The sequence below is a fragment of the Delphinapterus leucas genome, chromosome 17 (assembly GCF_059928025.1).
Source record: "Delphinapterus leucas isolate spDelLeu-1000000601 "Yukka" chromosome 17, BTC_Dleu_Yukka2, whole genome shotgun sequence".
Lineage (NCBI taxonomy): Eukaryota > Metazoa > Chordata > Mammalia > Artiodactyla > Monodontidae > Delphinapterus > Delphinapterus leucas.
In genome coordinates this window covers 29,163,947-29,184,914 of record NC_143145.1, presented here as the reverse complement: position 1 = coordinate 29,184,914, position 20,968 = coordinate 29,163,947, and the positions used below count along the sequence as shown (strand labels likewise).

At 38.0% G+C, this 20,968-nt stretch overlaps 2 protein-coding genes across 4 annotated transcripts in view; one reads left to right on the top strand and one right to left on the bottom strand.

Annotated features, from left to right (window-relative positions):
* NUDCD1 (NudC domain containing 1) overlaps positions 1 to 7,857 on the bottom strand; it is an 88,049-nt gene extending 80,192 nt beyond the window's left edge. For both annotated transcript variants that reach the window (XM_022584579.3, XM_022584580.3), the window contains exon 1: positions 7,624 to 7,857. In XM_022584579.3, the coding sequence (XP_022440287.1) occupies positions 7,624 to 7,741 (118 nt within the window). In that variant the 5' untranslated portion in view covers positions 7,742 to 7,857. The remainder of the gene's footprint in view (positions 1 to 7,623) is intronic.
* Positions 7,858 to 8,033: 176 nt separating this feature from the next.
* Positions 8,034 to 17,661, top strand: ENY2 (ENY2 transcription and export complex 2 subunit). Of its 2 annotated transcripts, none has more exons than XM_022584578.2 (5): positions 8,034 to 8,133; positions 9,622 to 9,698; positions 13,470 to 13,540; positions 14,854 to 14,928; positions 17,381 to 17,661. In XM_022584578.2, exons 2-5 carry the CDS (start codon positions 9,631 to 9,633, stop codon positions 17,455 to 17,457), a joined length of 291 nt encoding a protein of 96 aa, XP_022440286.1. In that variant the 5' UTR covers positions 8,034 to 8,133; positions 9,622 to 9,630; the 3' UTR covers positions 17,458 to 17,661. The 2 variants fall into 2 exon arrangements, with proteins under 2 accessions (XP_022440286.1, XP_022440285.1); XM_022584577.2 differs by having other exon boundaries at positions 8,079 to 8,205.
* The last annotated feature ends 3,307 nt before the right edge of the window (positions 17,662 to 20,968 follow it).

The following is a 20,968-nucleotide window of genomic DNA, read 5'->3' as shown; positions in this document are numbered from 1 at the left end:
TGAATATGATTCAATCTAATACTTACATAAGTACAGTATTTTTTTTAAAGGAGGGGAAGGGCCAAAGAACGTTAACTCACAAAGGTCACTTCTTAGACCATTTATCTTCTAAAAATGATCAGTTAAGTCTTCTGTTCACCTAGTTACTGTGTTTGCTCTTTGCATATAAAGATGTAAAACAGCAAGAGTACAGGTTTGTATTAGTTCTGAAGCAAAATGTACAGAACAAGGCAGGGCTAGAATTAGCAGCATTGCTCCCGCTACTCTTCTATACAATGCTTCTGCACCATAACACAGCTTCTCTTCCCCAAATTTTCCTCCAGAAGAGTAGGCATGAATTTTATAGTAAACTTACATAAATAAGTTACATGGCTCTTCTCTCCCTTTATTCCAATTATAGCCTGAACCTTCGCCAGCTTTTATTCTCCCTGCCCTGAAGAAACAGCCCAGAGACCACAAAGTGCATTAGAAAAAGCATGAGCTGTAGGGTCAGGTTAGCCACTGATGGCTAAGGTTAAGTTACCTAACTTTCTACCCTGATTCCTCACCTGTAATAAAAGTTAATAATACTTATCCTGTGAAATTATTGACAAGTTTAAATTATGTGAAGTATTTGCTACGTGACACCTAAGAAAAAGAGTAAGTGTTAATCTCCCGGTTCCTCTTCTCCCTCCCAAGGCTAATTCTCACAGCTGTTTATGATTCCATTCTCTCCTGCCTCTTCTAGGCCTCTCCTCAGGTTATCTCCTCTCCACTGGCCCCTTCTCCTCCACTTAAATATGCTGAAAACTTCCCCACTCTCAAAACACATGAAAAAGATTTCCTCTTCTTTGCTCTGCACTCAAAGCAGAGCTCTCTCCCACCCTGTACTTCTCTAAAAAAGAGTCTACACTCCCATTTTCTCATTACCCTCATTAACCCATTTTAATTTTGTTTCTAGCTCTACCACTCTATAAAATTATTTTTCCCTTAAAAATATGCGTTGAGCAGCCAAGATGGAATAATAGTAATCAGATTTATCCCTCCCTCAGAAACAACCAGTAAGACAAAATAAAATGAACCAGACAAAATTACATGAAACAATAACTTTCAAGACACAAGACAACAGGCAACAAAGGATAGTGATCGTTAAGAGATGAGAAACAAATGAGGTGAGCTCTACTACTGCCCCAGCTTAGTGCCATGAGTGAGTTTCCAGCCCACATCACAAAGAGGGGAAAGTGAGGTAGAACCTGACCAGCTCCCTGGGTTGAGATTTCTGAGCTGAAAGTCTGGGGAGACCAAGACAGCTACAGTTCATCGGACAGAGTACCAGAGAAGAGAGAGCCATAGAGAGAGAGAACTCCAGAGATCTGCAGAGAGTCTCTCTCAAATATTCAGCAGAGAACTAATGGCATATGTCTGAGCAAACTACCCCAGACTAGGGAAAGAACCGTCTGAACGGATTAGAGGGAACAGTGTTGGGTACTCACACAAGGCTAGGAGCTGTCACTGTTCCCACTAGGCAGACCAGAGAAAACTCCGAATTCATAGGCAGAGTACACAGAAAAGTCTTGTCTCAGTGGTGAGGAATAATCAGCCATAGACTGAGCATTGCTCCAGACAAGGCTAAAAAAGCATAAACGCAAGACCTAGTGGAATTAATCTAATTAATCCAAGTAACTCAACTGCATCACAGAACAAAGTTCAAGAAGATTTATAAGGATACAAAAATGTCTTACACTCAATAGGGTAAAATCCACAACTTTTTGCATCCAAAGATTACCAGGCATGCAAAGAGGAAAGAAAACAAAACCCACAATGAGAATACCCAATCGACAGAAGGCAACACATAACTGACACAGAAGTTATAATTAGCAGAACAAAACATTAAAATGTTTTAAAACATTAAAATGTTTAATGAAACATTAAATTAAAAAAATTAAAATATTTATTAAAGTACATTCCAAATGTTCAAAATGACAACCAGAGACATGAAAGGTATTAAAAATCATTTAAATCAAACTTCTAGAGATGAAAACTACAATAGCTAAGATGAAAAATACACTAGATGGGATTAATGACAGAATAGACATTGCAAAAAAAAAGATTAGTGAAATTAAAGGCATGAAAATAGAAACTATCCAAAATAAAACAGATTTAAGGGACTCCCCTGGTGATCCAGTGATTAAAACTCCCATGCTTTCACTGCAGGGGGCACAGGTTCAATCTCTGGTCGGGGAACTAAGATCCTGCATGCTGCGCAGCAGGGCCAAAAAAACAAACAAAAAAACCCAAAGAAAGATGTAAAAAAAACAGAAAAAAATAAAAAGAACATTGATGAGCTGGGGTTAACTTCCAGTAATCCAAAAATGGGTAACTAGATTCCTCAAAGGAGAAAACAGAGGAAAAAAAAAAAAAAAAACTGGAAGAAATAATGGCTGAAAACTTTCCAAACTTGATGAAAACTATAAACCCATGGATCTAGGAAGTTCAACAAACCCCAAGCACAAGTATCATGAGGAAAACCACATCAACACACAACATAATCAAACCGCTCCAAACCAATATGAAAGAGAAAAGTCTTAAAAGCAGCCAGAGAAGAAAAAGATATTATGCATAAAAGAACAAAGGCTAACATACAATTTCTCATCAGAAACAATAAAAGTAATAAGACAAGGGGTAACATCTTTAAAGTACTGAAAGCAAAAAGCTGTTAACCTAGAATTCCGCACATAGCAAAAGTATCTTTTGAAAATCAAGGCAAAATAAAAATGTTTTCAGACATACAAAAGCTGAAATATTTAATCACCAGAAGACCCACACTGCAAGAAATATTAAAAGTCCTTCAGGCGGAGGAAAATTATACAGATAAAAATATGGATCTACATAAAGGAATGAAGAGCACCAGAAATGTAAATATATAAGATTTTTTTCTCTACTTTTTACTTCTCTTTAAGAGATAATTAACTATTTAAACAAAAATAATAACAACTTATTACAAGTTTATAGTAATATGTAAAAGTAAAATGCACAACAACAATAGCATAAAGGAAATGGAAGTATACTTTTGTTAAGTTCTTATACTACACATGAAACAGTACAATATCATTTGAATGCACCATGTAATAATTTAAAGATGTATACTATAAACCCTAAAATAACAAAACAAAGAGCTATAGCTAATAAGCCAACAAATGTGATAAAAATGGATTCATTTAAAAACACTCAATCCAAAAGAAGGCAGAAAAGCAGGAAACTTCCATTCTCCCAAAGACTAAATGGGACCAACAGACTACCAACAGCAAGATGAAAGACCCAAACCTAACAAAATCAATAAACACATTAAATGTAAAGTCTTATCACAAGATAAAGACTATCAGTTTGAATAAAAAAGACCTATTTTTGCCAAAAAGAAATGTTATCAACACAACATTGTAATCAACTATACTTCAATAAAATAAATTTTAAAAAAAGAAAGAAATGCATGTTAAATACTAAGACACAAATAGGTTAAAAGTAAAAGAATGGAAGATATATATGTATACACTATGGTAACATTAATTAGAAGAAAGCTGAAGTGACTATTTTACTATCAAACAGGAGAATTCAGGGCAGACTATCGCCAAGGATATAAAGGTTCTTTCATAATGATAAAGTGGTCAATTTATCAAGAGAACATAATAATCAATAATGTTTATGCAACATAAAATATATGAAGCAAAAACTGACAGAACTGCAAGGAAGAAGAGAAAAATCCACAATTATAGCCAGAGATTTCAAAATCTCTCTCTCATGCAACAAGAATAAATTCAAAGTAATTATGCTGAGTAAGAGAAGCCAGACAAGAAAGTACATACTGTGTAATTCTATGTATATAATACTTTAGAAAATACAAACGAATCTACAGTGACAGAGCAGTTGTGGCTTAGGGACTGAGAGGGGAGAGGGAGGAACAGAGGGCCAGTTACAGAAAGACACAAGGGAACTTTTGGGGATGGTAGCTAAGTTTAATATCTTTTTTTTTTTTTTTTTTTTTTGCAGTAGGTGGGCCTCTCACTGTTATGGCCTCTCCCTTTGCGGAGCAGAGGCTCCGGACGCGCAGGCTCAGCAGCCATGGCTTACAGGCCCAGCCGCTCCACGGCCTGTGGAATCTTCCTTCCCGGACCGGGGCATGAACCCGTGTCCCTTGCATCGGCAGGCGGACTCTCAACCACTGCGCCACCAGGGAAGCCCTAAGTTTAATATCTTGATTGTGGTGATGAATTCATGAGTGTATATGAACATATGTCAAAACTTATCAACCTATACACTTAGATATGTGTAGATTATTGTTATAGCTCAATAAAGCTGTTTAGGTTTTGATATAAAATCTTCTATTATTCATCAGTCATGCTGCAGCTCCAGAGATGAAACACTGAAAAAGACGGACACAGGACCCTCAATACAGAACTAGCAGTCTTAGCAGAGAAATGGATATAGCAGAGAAACACCAAATGCTAAAGTGTGATAAAGTCTATGAAGAATCAGGTACTGTGGAAAAGTACAGATTGTAATTTGTATAGATTCTATAGTATAGATTTTTACTAGATAGTCAAGAAAGGAATCTGAGTAACATGTAAACCAAGATGAAAGAACAGAGTATGAGTTAGCTAGGTGAAATATAGGAGGAAAATATATACATTTACTTAATGAAGAGTCTAGGGAAAAAATATAAGATAAATGTCCAGAAGTGGAACTGCTGGCTCAAAGGGCAGTTACAATTTTATACAAAAGGTTTTTTTGCTTAGTTCTTTGGAAAAGAAAAAGACAAAGTGACATTTACTGTTTATGTAGCATAGGGGGTTTCAGAACAACTTAATAACATTTAAGACAAGAGAATAAAACTCAAAGCTCCAAGCAAGTTGAGACCAGACACCACATCTTCATTCTCACATCCCAATTGGGAAGCTTCACACACCACAGGTGCCCACCAACAGTCTGCTGAATTAACATGAACCCTTTAGGTTGGTTATAAAAGAAATCAAACTGTCAGGAGAAGTAGCTCAATCACACCTCACAATACCTCTAGAAATGGCAGTTTTTAAAAGAATTAACCTCTTCTTCATCCTCCTCCTCAAGTAATTAATTCTTAATGAAAGCTCCTCATGTGAACTGTTGTAAAGCCTCCAAGCTGGTCTCCCCATCTCCATTCCCCTCATCTTCCAAACTCAATCTCCACAGAGCCTAGGAGTGAACTACTGAATCCCCAAACCTGCCACTTCCCTTCCACACTTAAAACCCTAAATGGCACCTCATCACCTCCACCTGTGCATCCCAAACAGAATCTAAGACCAACACTGGTGAAATGAGGGGCGTAAAAGAACAACTCAGCTTTTCATAAAGTTAATGTATTCGATTAAGAGGACTATTTATTGTGAGATTTTGCTTCCTGCTTTTTTGGTGTCAAAATATCCTTTTGTTTATGAAAGGGTGGGTGAGTACGTGACAGTTCTTAAGAAACACCTGCACTTAGCAAATTAAAAAGTTGGTAAATCAATGACAGCTGAGCTTTATTTTTTATTGTAATTGCCCATGGAAAAGTCTGGGAAACACTGACTCACAGGATAAAGTCCAAAAGACAAAACGTGCCCTCACCTAAGTCCTCTCATTTTCCCAGTAGATTTTTTGCTCAGGCAATACAGCAGTAGGGCCCTGCACACAATCTAATTTTTTCGGTTTGCTCATGCTTCCCATGAATGGAATGACCTCAACAACCTCTCTTCTTCATTCACTCAATGTATTGAGTACCCACTATGCCAAGCACAAGAGAAACACCACTGTATCCATGGAGCTCACAGTCTACTGGAGGAAACAGATATCAAACAAATGCAGAGTTATCAATAAAAACTATAAGTACTGCCTTCCAAAGAATGGAATGAAGGAGCCCAAAATCGAAGGCAGGAAGCCTAGTCAGGAAGGTACTATAGTTCAGGTAAGAGATAACAAGGATTTGCACAACGGTAGAGGCATGGAGAAGTCAAGATTTTGAGCTGACTAGATTTGCTGAGAAACAATAGGGGATAAAAGAGAAGAAATACACCAAAGGTGACTCTCGCATGAGCAATTATGTCAACCTGCACTAGTAGTCCCAATTTTTTATGCTTCCCTGGACCTATTATGCCCTTTGGTTTGAGCTTCCCATATTGACTCTAAGCTTGATTATACGACTTGCTTCGGCCAACGGGACAATAGCACACTTACTGCAATCAGAGCTTGAAAAACTCTTCAAGACAAGACTCTTGGAATAACCCTGTGCCAGCATGCTGAAGGATAAAGACCATCTGAAATCATCTTAAACCAGCCTACAGCCAGAGAAACCCCAAACATATGAGAAAGTACAGTCATGACTAGAACCACCTAGCTGACCTGTAGGCTTGTAAGCAATAATAACTGCTTACTGTTTTGAGCCACTGAGTTTTGGGGTGGTTTTTTAATGCAAGGCTAACTAACATGGTGGTATCATTCATTTATATGGGGTGGGAGAGAGAAAGGAAGGGAATGAAAAGAAACATCAAGCTCATTTTCTCTTACCCTGATCAACTACCTATTCTTTAAAGCTCAACTTAGATATCAACTTCTTTTGGAAGCTTTCCCAGATGTCCCAGGCTGGTTTGGGAAAGATACTGAAACATTATCAATATGTTTTGTACATATCCCTATCACTGCCTTACTGTCTTGTAATTATTTGCTTACACTTTTCTTCCTAACTAGACAACAGCATTTTTATGTTACTGGCTGTGTCATATTCATCTTGATTGTATCAACATGTAACATAAAACAGGCTCTCAACAGAGATTTCTGAACTTATATAATTTATATATTAAATGAATAAACATGTATTTGATTCTATAAAACTTATTAACTCTAGATTGCTTCTCAAAGTGTGATCCACTGACATCATGCATCAGAATCAGCAGGGCTGTGTATTAAAAATGCAATCTTTGAGCTCTTTATCATTAACAAAAATGACATACCTTGTAAAAACAAGGATGAATATTCCCGCCACCTACAGATAAACAAAACAAGTAGTAGAAGTCTGGGTACTAAACCAACTTTTCCTCAAGTATTTCTCGAGATGTAATCTACGATAGAGTCCTTAATCTGATGGCGCGTAGGTAATTGAAAACGCTCCTAACTGCAATGGAGTTTCTCTTCTAAGAACTGGGTCTCGGCCAGAGGAAACAGAAGCAGAAGGTCCTCCAAAGAGGTGTGACTTCTCAACGCACACGTTTACAGGGAATGCTCCAGGAGGAAAGCCTGCCCTGAGCTCTCTCCGCAGCAGAGGCCAGGCCAGGACCGACAGGCGGGCGGAGCCCAGAAAGCACCCGCATGCAGGACCTCGGAGCACGGGCAGCGGAGCCTAGAGCCGGCCCAGGGTCCCGATACGGCAGAGCCACTCGAAGGCGGCTCCCTCGGGGGCCGGGGATGGGCATCATTCTCCAGAACCAGCCACTCTGGTCCACCCCTGCCCGGCAGGCCGTGAGGAAGGCCACGGTCGCCTGGCTACACGGAGTCAGAAAAGAAGAAAATGCGGGAAGCGTCGAGTTTCGGAAGCCAAAAGGAGAAAGGAACAGAGTACTAGGGGGCACCGCCGCTACCCACCTGCGTCAAGCTCCAGCTGGTAACAGGGCAGTGGCTCGAGGGAAAGCTTATAACCCTCGAAGCGGGGATCCAACAGAGGTCTCTTCACCCGCAGGGAGCAATTAGCGGCCACCTCCATCGCCTTCCAGGGGCCTAGCCGGAGAATTAATAAAGTTCGGGTTGAAAGGTCCGCGCTTCACGCATATTACCGTGGCTGGGAGGCGGCGTGCTTCCCATCCCAGAAAACACTGCGGCGTAACATCCCTTCTGGGTAACGTAGTGCCCACGGGGAAGTTGGCTCTGTTGCATATTGGGATATGTAGTTTTTAGGGAACTTAATGCCCGTGCGACAGTAGGATCTGGACTCTCTTACCCAGAGGGCTGAGCGACCAGGAGGCGGCCCGCGCTGGTTAAATTCTCACATTATAGGCAGGGTGGCGAGACCCCGCCCCGGAAATGCGTGTGCTAGCTTTCTGTGTGCTTAGGTGCCCGAGCTACTGAGGGTCTAGGTCCGGGCAGCCGAAGAGTGTGGTAGGTAACGGTCGTCAGCGCAAGGGTCATTTCGTCGCTGGGAAGGGACGGCCCTCGCCCGCGGTGATGGTGGTGAGCTATGCCCGTGGTCCTCAGGGCCGGGACCCGGGCCCAGCCCAGGCTCCTTTCGATGTGCTGTCTTTCGTTAGCTTCCCCGACCCGCGCTCGCGGGCCTGTAGGGCTCTCCGACAGGGCGTGCTACCGGAGTTGGCCTGAAGCCAGTCCTCGCTTTGTTTCTGGCTCCTCCCCTCCCGCCTCTCCCGCTGTCTCCGCCCTATTCTGTTTTCCCAAAGACTGTCTGAACTGGGAGGGATCCCCTAGCGCCCTTGTTTTACCAGTGAGAAAACTGAGGCCTTTAAGAACTGACTTGTCCAAGGTCACTCTCCGTATTTTGGGGGCCAAGGCAAGATCAAGTTCAGTATTCTGCTAATGGTACGGACTAGACCTTAGTATTATTTTGAAAATGTTAGCCTCCAACTGCAAAAGCAAACATATCCTAGTCACTTCTCAATCTCTCCTTTTTCCTGTTCCATTAAAAAAAAAAAAAAAAAAAAAAACTCCGAAAACTCACTGCCAGTCTTGAGTCTTCATAGAGGCGGCGAGGTTGGGGACAACAAAAGTAGTCTCAAGTTGGTGACAGATAAGTGGAGTAACGTTAGCTTATTCCAAGTTTTACAGTTTATCCTCCCAGTCCTTTTTACACCGTTTTGGTTGTCCGTTTTTACTGAAAACTGAGAATTTTCTAAGTTAGGAATTAATTTGATACTTGTTTTCTCCTTAACCCAACCAGCAAGCTTTGATAAAGAGCATATACACACACACATACTTACAGCTAGTTTGGCAGTTGTAATTCTGGGTACATACTAGTGGAAAGTAAAGTAAAGCACTTCAGATCCTTACCCAGGAATTTCATTTTTCACAAACTGTGCTTACTCTTCTATTGATACTTAGGTTATATAGCTTACCCCAAATTTTGAATACAGTTAATTAAGATGCAGAAATGATTAGCAGTCAGTTATTATGTGCGGTTAAAGTATTTTGCGGCTTCTGGGGTCACAGTACCTGAGTTCAAGTCCTGCCTTCACCACTTTTCTATCTCGGTGCCTCAGTTTCCTCATCTGTAAAATACGAACTATGTTAATAGTACTTGCATAAAAGAATAAGATCTGGGAATTAAATGAGATTAAAAACTCAGTGCGTTAGCTCAGTTCCAGGTACATAAGTGTTTAATAAATGTTACAGTAATTGTCATTATCCAGAGACTCATTAATAAAGGGTACATGGGGGAAGAAAATTGTAAAGTCATGATCATGACTTCTTGGGATGCAGTAAATAATATTAGGAGTAAGGACCTTGTTAACACATTGTTGAAATTTATCACCCCTTCAGTCGATAGACAGAATGTTAAATGTGTTGAGGTGCTTGAGAGGATTTAGAAGAAAATGCTTTGTAAGTGTTCTATATCTGAAAATACATGTTGATGTTCAGGTTAGCAAGATGAACAAAGATGCGCAGATGAGAGCAGCAATTAACCAAAAGTTGATAGAAACTGGAGAAAGAGAACGGTAAGTAATCGATTGTGTTAATTAATTACGTTTAACATCTTTAAATTACAGTTATAAGAATCTAAAAAGTAACAAAACTGATGTCAGTGGAAATAATTACAGAAAATTGAGATTATCAAAAGCAATTCCTAACATCTGTTAAAAATGCTTAGGTCTGTTCAATATTGCAAGACTTGGGGGGAAGTGGATCATGTACAAAGATGAACAGGAAGTGACTCTCTCTCAAAAAAATGTCTAATCTAATGGAGAAGAAAAATACATACCCAGATAACTACAATTGAAGATAAAATGTTACCCACTTTTTAACAGGGAGACAACATGATGGAACCAGTTTCAGTTACCAAGCTCTCTTAACCTCAGAGCAGTGTGTGCTATTCCTACTCTCTGAAACATTCTTCTTCCTTCCCCCCATCTTTAACTAATTCTAGCTCATTATCAGGTCTTAATTTAAGTATCATCTCTTCTAGAAATCTGTTAACTCCCAAATACCTTGTTCCATCATAGTATTTAATCACTTTGTATTATAATCACCTCCTTTGCTAGTTTGTATCAATAGAATCTGAGTTCCTCGACAGCAGAAATACTACTGTATACCGAGCATCGTGCCTAGCACATAATTGGCCAGGTAAATATTTGAAGAATGAACAGGTTTGGAAGTACAGAGGAGAGTCTAAGGAATCAAAAAAGGCTTCCAGGAGCAGGGTGATAAATTGTATGAGAGAAATATATATAAGGAACAAGAGGGATCTCTCAGTTCTACCTGGGGATTAAGGTAATCAGTAAAGCTCTCACAAAATAGTAGAAGTGGTACTTCAGCTGGGTAAGAAGGATTCGCAGTTCCCCAACCCGGTAAAGGAGAAAGGACAGTCTAGGCAAATGGAACCCAATATGCAAAGTCAAAGAGATTTGTTACAATATGATAATATTCTGGGAAACTGTGCAGTTAAAATGTGAAAGACAGTGGACAGGAGAAATGTGGCTTTTGTATAATCAGAAATCTTTCCATTCACAATGATAAGAAACTGAACTCAGTAACTGGCTCAGCCAATTTCTATATAAGATCGTGTGACTAAAAGTCTAGGGCTTTTAGGTGCTTCAGGCACTCAAAACTTGTTGCCAAGAACATGTCTGTCTTTCGGTCTCTCATCTCTGCTTTCCTCTCTGTTGGCTTTATTCTCAAGAAGGTACTACCCACAAGGTGGCAGAAATTAGCGGTTCAAAATTTACATCTCTCCACCTGAGACTACCGTTCTCCTAGTAGTTTCAGCAAAGGACCTAGCTAGATTACCATCCTACTTAAGGTAATAGGCCATTCATAATCAGCGTTGCCTAGGTCACATTTCCATTGCTAGAGCCCTACCCAGATTTCTTACACCGAGAGTTGTGAAGTGTTTTTACTGTCAAAGAAATGGCAGGAAAATAGGTGGTAGTTTGCAAAAACATCTGTTGTTGACTTTATCCTTGGGTGGTGGGAGTCATTAAAAAATTCTAAGAAAGGGACTGACTAGATCATATTTGCACTTTAGGAATGTTATTTTGGCAGTATGGAGGATAGACTTGAAGGGCTAGAGATAAATTGCAGAAGATAATAGGTTAAAAGTGGAAAACAGCAAAAATGGAAAGGAGAACTTACAGGTTTTTTTTTTAAGTAAAATCAACAACCCTTGACATGAGGAATGAGGAAGAAGAAAGCCTCTAGAACAGTGCCTTGGGAAACTGAGAGGATAGTATTGCCAATAATGGGTGTAGGGTATTATGTATTACTGTTTTTTTATCTGTTTTCATTCATGCAGCTTAAAGTTACTGAGTTTCTACCATATGCCATGTCCTGTTAGGTGCTGGAGATATAGTAGTGAACAAAATGAAGCCTGTTCTTTTACACAGCTTACATTCTAATGGGAGGAGACAGAAAATAATGTGTAATATGTCAGATGGTGATGTTCTAGAGGGAAAATAAAGCAGAGAATAATCAGGTGTGTTATTTTGGATAAGAAAAAAAAGTAGGCTTCACTGAGATCAAAAGGATATGAGGGAGTGAGCGGACTCCTAAGAGCCATGGTCCTGACACAGGAGCTTTCCTGGCATTTTTTTTTTCCTTGTGTGCCTTGTGGGACCTTAGTTCCCGGACCAGGGATGGAACCGAGGCTCCAGCAGTGAAAGCGCCAAGTCCTAACCACTGGACAGCCAGGGAGTTCCCTTGCCTGGCATTTTGAGGAACCCATGGAAACTAATAAGACTGAGTCAGCTGGGTGAAGGAGAGAAACAGTAAAGTCAGAGGCATTGCTTCGGAGGGGACAGACCTTGCAGGGTCATTTAGGTTGTAGTAAGGACTTGAAATTGTATTCTGAGTAAATTGGGAAGCCACTGGAGGGTTTTGAGCAGTGAGAGGAGAAGGACGTGTACAAGGAAAGTAGCAGGGGGACGAGTTAGGAGGCTTTGGCAACAGTCCAGTCAAGAGAAGATGGTGGCTTCAACTAGGTAGTAATGGCAGAGGTGGTGAGAAACATTTGGATTTCAGGTATATATTTTAAAACTGGAACCAATAGGATGTGCTTATGGGTTGGACGTTAGTGTTATCAAAATTGCTGAGTGGGGCTTCCCTGGTGGCGCAGTGGTTGAGAGTCCGCCTGCCGATGCAGGGGATGCAGGTTTGTGCCCCGGTCCGGGAGGACCCCACATGCTGCGGAGCGGCTGGGCCCGTGAGCCATGGCCGCTGAGCCTGCGTGTCCGGAGCCTGTGCTCCGCAACAGGAGAGGCCACAACAGTGAGAGGCCCGCGTACGGCAAAAAATAATAATCATAAATAAATAAAAATTGCTGAGTGAAGGTTGCTGCCAAGGTTTCTAGTCTGAGGATCCAGAAGAATGGAGTTGCCAGTCTGACAAGGAGAACAGCTTGAGATGGAAGAGAAGCAAGAGTTGGGTTTTGTCCCTGTTACGATTAAATGACTTAAACATCTAGATGGAAATGTCACATAGTGGATGTTAGGAATACTGAAAAAGAAGCAGTTTGGTTTGGGACTTGACATGTTTAAGCTGAGAAATGAGGTGATTTAGGTTGAAGATTGAGGTTTTATAAGACTAGGTATTGCAGAAGGATAAAATATTTTATTGCACCCATGATGCCATTAGTTGTAATACCCACCAATATTTTTTTAACCTTTAAGAATAAAGAAAATACTGCCAATTAAATTATGATAGGCATGCCAATTACTGACTTGTTAAAATGTGGGAAAACACAGTCTTAGAATTAATGAAATACCATAGTTAATGTGTAATTTAGAAGGACAATGAGAAAAAGGGAGGGGCAAGCCTGAGATTAGATATATAACGGGGCAATAAGAGAGCTAATGGGTAAGAATTTGTAGTTAAAGAATGGATTTTGGAGTTTGAAGATTTCAAAAGTACAGCTGCTTCAAACTCAACTAATACCCTTCTGAAGTTGTACAAAACCCACAATATTCCTGTTGGTGGAGGGAAGTAGAAAGTGTGTAAGAAGGCCAGAGAGTAGGGTTTCTTAAGAAGAATTGTACCCCATCCACTTCATTGAATTTTACTGATGACAGAAATGAGGCCCAGCCTTTAAATGACTTGCATAAGACCAAAGAACTTTTTAGTGGTAGAACCAAGATTAGGCCATGGTTAAAGTTTTATAACTGGAAGGTGGGATTTTTAATTGAACAGTTGAAGCTTTGCTTCAAGCATTCCTATCTAAGATATTGTACACTTGAACACTATTGTAGTTTAATTTGGAAACACTTCTTTTTCAACAGCCTCAAAGAGTTGCTGAGAGCTAAATTAATTGAATGTGGCTGGAAGGATCAGTTGAAGGCACACTGTAAAGGTAATCTGTTTCATTTAGAAGATAAGCTAATTCCATAGCTCTCAACTGTGTTGGTTTGGAATTCATTAGAAAAATTATAGTCAGTATTTTAAGATATATTGAGTGCTCAAGCATAATTTTAAACAAATAGAAAATTGAAGCTTGTGGTAATAGATTACCTCCTCTCAGTGATAATATGTAGACCTATTCCTTAATTTGTAGAAATTTTCTTTGTGTTTCTCTTAAAACAAGTGAGGCAAGATTTCCTCTGGCATGGAATATGGAATCCCACCTTTTTTGCTGTGCCTACTCAAAGTGAAACATTAATTATTCCTAGTCTGTTTTTCTTAACACATTGAGCACTTTACGGTTGGCAGACTTACAGGAATTATATCTCCTATCTTTAACAGTGTTATTTTTGAAAAAATCATCTATAAAAGCTCTTAGAAAATTACATGTATTTTTAAAATTATAAAATGGGAGCTTGTTAAATTGCAATTAGGTATTGATGATTATGCCATTAGATACAATTACAAGTGTCACTAAGATGAGCCTCCTTCCTTTCTGGCTCAGCTTTTGGTATGCTGGAATTCTGGATATTTACAATGAATTCTCGTATTGGTTTCTACAAATGATAATAGAAACTATTTATATCATTAACCGGAAGAAGGCAATGTGCCAAATTAATAAAAGCATAGACTTTGAGGTCATACAGACCTTCACTGGTAAGACTAGAGCTGGATTTCAAGTCGTGTTTGAATGAGTTATTTAATCTTTAAGCCTCACTTGCCGCACCTCTGAAGTGGGAAAAATGCCCAGCCTGTCAGCTTATCGTGAATATTAAATGATGCAAAGCACCCAGCACATAATAGGGGTCCAATAAGTGTAAACTCCTTTCTCCTTCTTTTGGCCCAGCCTAGAGAAGAGAAAGGAGCAAAGGAGTTGTTCTATATTTTAATTTGGGGCTGTGAAATTACAAGTTAGACTTAAATTACATTTTTTTCCCTCCATACATTCAAGAGCTGATATTATTATCGTGAAATAAGATCTGTGCAGTTGTAAGTTTCCAGTTTTTTACAAATATTAGATTTGAATTTACAGTTCAGATTCATTCTAAGTGTTATAATTATTTTATGTTTTGGATCTGGTGAATACATACTGTGTTTAAGGTTGAAATAAACCTTCATTAGAAAAGAAAAAAAGAAGTGTCCTCTTTTTTTTTTTTAAAGACCAGTCTGTACTCTAAAAACATGATCTTAACCCTTCCTCTATGAAAATCTTTCTTACAGATAATGATTTTAAATGATATGATTTGTTTTTTGCTTTTGCATAAGAGGTAATTAAAGAAAAAGGACTAGAACACGTTACTGTTGATGACTTGGTGGCTGAAATCACACCAAAAGGCAGAGGTAAGGAATGAATACAAATTGTGTGAAAGGAATTGTGGGCTAAGACATGATTTTTTTTTCTCTCTTTTGCTGGTGCAGCTTTTCTTTCTTTTTACAAGGAAAAGCACCCTTTCCAAAATTATGTGGGTACTTGCATCTCCTCTTTGGGAAGAGTTATAGTTGCCTCACCAACTTTTGTGCATGGTCTTGAGCAACAAACAAGTAAGAGGTGTAAAACGTTTTTGCACTGTTAAAACAGTACACAAATGTAAGTTGATGTGGTTGTTAGATCATTTTTATAATACAGGATTTTGTAGAGGCAAATATTACCTGAAGCTAGGATTTGTAAACTTTAGCCTGATATTTAATAATTCAGAGTTTTACACCAGCCCCTGAGTCATTGCTCTCTTTCCTTATTAAAAATAAACAAAAATGTCTTCTTGAATGTCTAATTACGAATTTGGTAGCTCCATAACTTCATGGTCAGGGTAATTCATATTTAAGACTCATACTTCAACTGCCTTCTTAATTTCTCCCTTTAATACCTTGTTTAGAGAAGCCAAAGGAAAGAGAGGAAGTAGTATATTAACAAAATATTTATATGTAATAAGTATTAAGTCAGGAATTACATCATATAATTAAGTGTAATGAGATTATTTTCATCATTTCATTTGAGGAAGTCAGTGGGGGGAGGGAGAGTTGTATTATAAGTGGAAGCAGGTAAATTAGATGACCCGTTAGTTATTTCCTCACACAGAAATAGTAAAAAGAATAGGTGTGAAAAGTAAATGATTTTAAAATTATTACTAGGGAATACTAGTCCCCTGAACTGCTACCATGTGGGGGAAAAAGCAGTATTTATTGTTCTCCCCATGGATTTATGTTTTAAAATAAATTTCTATAATTTCTTTTTCTACTTTTCTTCTGTAATTTATGCTTAATCTGTTAACATTTAAGAACTTAATCTGTTAACAGGGTAGAAATCATCCTTTGCTTCTCCTTCAATACTTGTGTGTTGGACATTTCAATCCGTTGTAGCTCCCTTGCTAGAGAATGAGCAAAAAAGAAAAGAGAAGTAAAAATAAATCTTTTCTTTTATTTTCATAGTGTTCTTTTTATTGTCAAGAGAGGTATTTGTTTTTATGTTTTAAATTAACATACAGTAAAATTGACCCTTTTTTAGTGTCAGTTCTATGAACTTTATACACATGTATAGATTCACTCTAAAAAACTCCCTCAAGCTGTTCCTTCATAGTCACACCACATCTCTAACCCCAAGGCAGCTGATCTGTTCTCCATCACCATAATTTTGATTAAAAGTATATTTAACATATAGAGTGATCACATTTGCAGTGGACTTGAATTAATTATGTAGTCTTTATTTCTAGGCAGGCTTACAGTAAATTTATAAAGAGGAGTATCTGTATAGTTAATTCCCTATTGTCCTTATTTTTAGTAGCCAAAAAGGGGGAAAATAGTGTAGATTTATTTATTGACATTTAATATTAATTTAAATTTCAAAGAGCAGGGCTTTTTTTCCTTTATTATTTTTATTTTTTCCATGCCACACGGCTTGCAGGATCTCTGTTTCCCAACCAGGGATTGAACTTGGGCCACACAACAGTGAAAGCCTGGGATCCTAGCCACTAGGCCACCAGAGAACTCCCATTTTCCCATTTTTAGTTTAATATTCTGAGTAGATAATACAGTTACATGGTTCAAAATTTTAAAAATAAGCCTATAACAAATACAGCTACTGTTGAAGCTTTTGCATCTTTGCTCATTCAAGCATATGCATTTATTTCAATACAGTATTGCCAAATTACCTTCCCCAAAATGTTTTGTCAGTTTATTCTCCCACCAGCTAATATGAGAGGGCCAGTTTTCCCTCAGTCTTGCCAATACATACATTACTGACCTTTGGATTTTAGCCAGTCTCATTGGTAAAACATGCTATGTGAATGTGGTTTTAATTTTCATTTCTGTTGTGAGGTTAAACTCCTTTTACATTCAAGAACTATATGCCTTTCCTTTTCTTCATCTCCTTTGCTCATTTTTCTGTAAGCCTGCTGATCTTTTTCATATCAAATTGAAGAAATTGTGTAGTAGAGAGATTAGCAGTGTTTTCTCAGTTTTTGTTTTTGTTTATGGTAATTTTGACCAAGCTTACTAAGTTGTTGCATTTGAATCACATTCATCAATCTTTTACAGCCTCTGTTTAAAAAAGGCCTTTTCTGTTCCTAGTTTAAAGAATTTTCACATGTGCAATATATTTTTAGGTATTGGATAATTCATTCAAATAATGAATTGCAAATATACTTTATTTTCTCAAATGTCTTTATTTTTTTATTGAAGCATAAGGGTTACTTTTGAAATTATTTTGTTGGTAGTCCTGAATAAAATACCAAATCTCAAATTGACATATATTAATTGGGATCTTCTTTACTCTTATGTTTTTATTTTTATATTTCAGCCCTGGTACCTGACAGTGTAAAGAAGGAGCTCCTACAAAGAATAAGAACATTCCTTGCTCAGCATGCCAGCCTTTAAGATTGAATTAGATTGTGTTGTTTTGTGGTTTTATTTCTGAAAGTAAAACTTGCCATAAATTAGGAATTGATTTCCCAAAATAAAATCCTTTTTTGTATGATGGTATACAGTTTTCAGTAATGATGTATACAATTGTATTGATTTTTTTCCCTAAATGTGTTATTTTAATAAATATCTCATGAATGAGTTTGAAGTTTCCTTGGATTTTGGAATAAATGGAACTTTATTAATAATTCATCAGATTTGTTAAGAGAAAAAGTCAGGCAGTGAATATAGTTTAAGTGTTAAGTATGTAAATGTTAAGTAAGCAAATCTCTGTAATAACAGTTGAGGAGAGGTAAGCAGCCTCTTCTGATTGTTTGGATGTAGTGTATGCCTCTTTTGAATTCCTATAATATTTTATAATATATGTCCCACCTTGTACTACAGATATCTTATTTGTTATAAACGCTGAGGGTTAGGACCGGGTCTTACTCATCTTTATGTGCCTTCCTTATTCCTCAAAGAATTTACCATCTTACTGGAAGAGAGAACATTTGCAAACTGGCTCCATACCAAGCTCCTCTCACATACTCTACTCATCTGAACTTTGAAAGCAGAAACTAAATTGCATCCCCACTTACTAAGGTCAAGAAAGAACTTAATGGGAAATAATCTCCACCCATAGCTTTACTCTGACATCAAGATTGGCAAATCCATGGACTTTTGTCTATTCTTATGTGACCTCTGCTGGAAAACAAGAATGTTGACCATCCGGCCACTTGGAACTCTTCCCACTGCTCACGTTGTTTATACCTACCACTGGAAGCTCCTTCTGTTTCTTGTGGATACCTTTTGCTGTATGGAACTTTAAATAATGGTGTTTCTTAGTGCTCCCTCTGGGCCCTCTGCCTAATGATATAATTTCCTGGGCAGATACCAGGAAAGTTGGGTCGGACCATGGCTTCAAATACTAACAGGTTGATAAATGTTAAATTGCATCTCCAGCCCAGCCTCCAGATCCATATACTCAACTGCTATGGATCAGCTTCCTTGAATGTTCCATAAACACCTCAAACTGACCCCACCTGAGAGTGATTTTCTTTTTCCTCCAGTAACTGCCCCTACTGTGTGGTGCTTCCCAGACATACAGATTACCTGAGGAGCTTGTTAAAATACTGATTCTGAAGGTAAGGGATACGGCACAAGATTCTGTATTTCAGGCAAGCTTCTCAAACATGCTCGTGCTGCTGATCAAGACCATTTTGAGTGTAGCAAGACTAAATTGTCCCCCTGCCTGCTTAACTTAGGCCCTCTTAGTTCAAGCCCAGATTACTTCAGTCGGCTCTTAATATTTCCGCACTCCAGTTGCTCCATGTTTCCTCCAATATATCTTCCACATTATTGCCTAAGTGACCTTACTAAAATTCAAACCTGGTCATTTTATTCCCCTACTTGAAATTTCTCAATAACTTCTTAGTTTGCAAGGTAAAATTCAAGCTCTGCCGTACCACCTAGGCCCTTCTTGATCTGCCATTTACTTATTTCTCTGGGTAAAGAGTCCCCAAAAGTACCAAGTTGTTACATCTGTAATACATTGGAAAATCCACGAAAATGGAAAGCCTTTCTACTTACAGCATTCCTACTTGCCCTTCAAAATTCAGCTTGAGTCATTGCCGAAATATTCTGACGTTTCTTGCTCTGGTTTAGATTCCCCACCACTGTTTTTCTGTAAGAAGCACCTGTGCCTAATTTCAACACTGGTTTTCCAACTTCAACATGCATCTCCTGGAGGGAAGGAAACATGACTAATTTTTACTTTGTATGATACTCATTGGTGGATGAATGGACAAAGGAATATATGAATGCACTAGTGAATGAACGTTATAGGAGCACCAAAGAAGGTAACAATTGAGTGTAGCTGAGGAAAGCCTTTATGTTAATTTTTGGTTCATGTTCTAGAGATACAACTTTATATTTCTGATGAATTTATAGTTTAAGTGTAGTCATTGAACCAACTAGACTTAATTATGTAAATTTTGAGTCCAAGATACACAAAAAAAATCATAAAACTACCCCAAAGAATTTTTTGTTTTGCCTCATCTCTTGTAAAGCAATGATCCAAAGTAATGATAGTTATATTCACCATTCTGCTACCGATTATCAAAAAGGAAACAATCTTAAATGGTACATAAATGTTAAAAATGAGTTTTTATTTCATAGTACTGTATATGAAAGCGAATCAAAAATTGCTCATAGAAATAATAGCTCAAAAGCAAATATGAGAAAATGGAAAACAAGTTATTATGAAAATATTTTGAAATGGAACAAAAATAGCTGAATCGAAAATATGTAATAGCAATTCAAAATACTAAAGAGCCTAGATTTAAAATAATAATGCTGAGAACTCCCCCACCACCTCTAGGGTTTTTTTTGACATCTTGGAAATTATAGTTTGCATCTAGAACACTGATACCTTTTAAATAAACCGACTTTGTGTATATTTTGACTCACATCACTGATTTATGTAAACTAGGAACACATTCTTTAAAAATCTTGCACCCTTTCGTGCTCAATGTTGGAAATTCAATAGAAGATTACTGTTACATGACTGTGCTGGGTGAGTAAAATACTAATTAAGATTACCATAAGCTTCTCTTGTATAGGATTAAAGAAGACCTAAGTAAATTATTTATGTAATCGCTTTGCTCTGGCATCACAAGTGTATCATTTGCTTGCACAGTGCAAAGCCAGGGCCTGGGTTTTCTGGGGATTGGTAATTGGATATGGGACATTTCATAACTTGAAAAAAGACTCCATCCAACTCAAGAGAATTGTGACAGCTGCTCAGTAGCTGATGTTGGAAATGATCCAATGTGTGTGTGTGTGTGTGTGTGTGTGTGTGTGTTAACCCTTCTTGTAAATGGCTATCTCATGTTACTCAGTGACTCCATAAAAACCCCTCATATTTACCATTAGAAACCACACAAAAGTCATTGGATGAATCTTCCAAGAAAACTAAGAGGTGCAATCAGACAATTTGAACTGTGGTCTCATCTATTATACTGAATTATCAGGTAAGGCTGACTCTTCTGCCTCAGTTTCCTCATCTGCTCAACAGATCTGATAATGCTGACCTGGAAAGAATGAAAATAATTTTTAAAACTGTAAATATTATTAGGATAATTATAAAAAGCAATCTGGGTAATCAGAAAAAGCAATATGGATTCACATTACTCCTAGGAAAAACTAAAAATATGTAATTATTTACTATGTGTCTTCTAGATTTATTTAGATACATGAATTACACTTGTGTGGAAAATAGCTGCTTTTATTTTTCAGGAATTTATATATAATATTAATTGCCATGAGAATACCTACAAAAATAAAGACCAGCATAACTTGATCAGAATAGGAAAAAAATCACTATAATGGCACTTAGCAGGGTGAGTTGAAATTATCTTTTTACCCTCGTTTTACTATGACACAAACTGTATCCCACTTATCTTTTGATCTTCGGTGTGAAACAGAG

Excerpts from the sequence above, each read along its gene's own strand:
- ENY2 (XM_022584577.2), top strand. Across the intron at positions 13,541-14,853 it reads GTTGAAGGCACACTGTAAAG|AGGTAATTAAAGAAAAAGGA; the intron begins GTAATCTGTTTC and ends CTTTTGCATAAG. Across the intron at positions 14,929-17,380 it reads AATCACACCAAAAGGCAGAG|CCCTGGTACCTGACAGTGTA; the intron begins GTAAGGAATGAA and ends TTTATATTTCAG.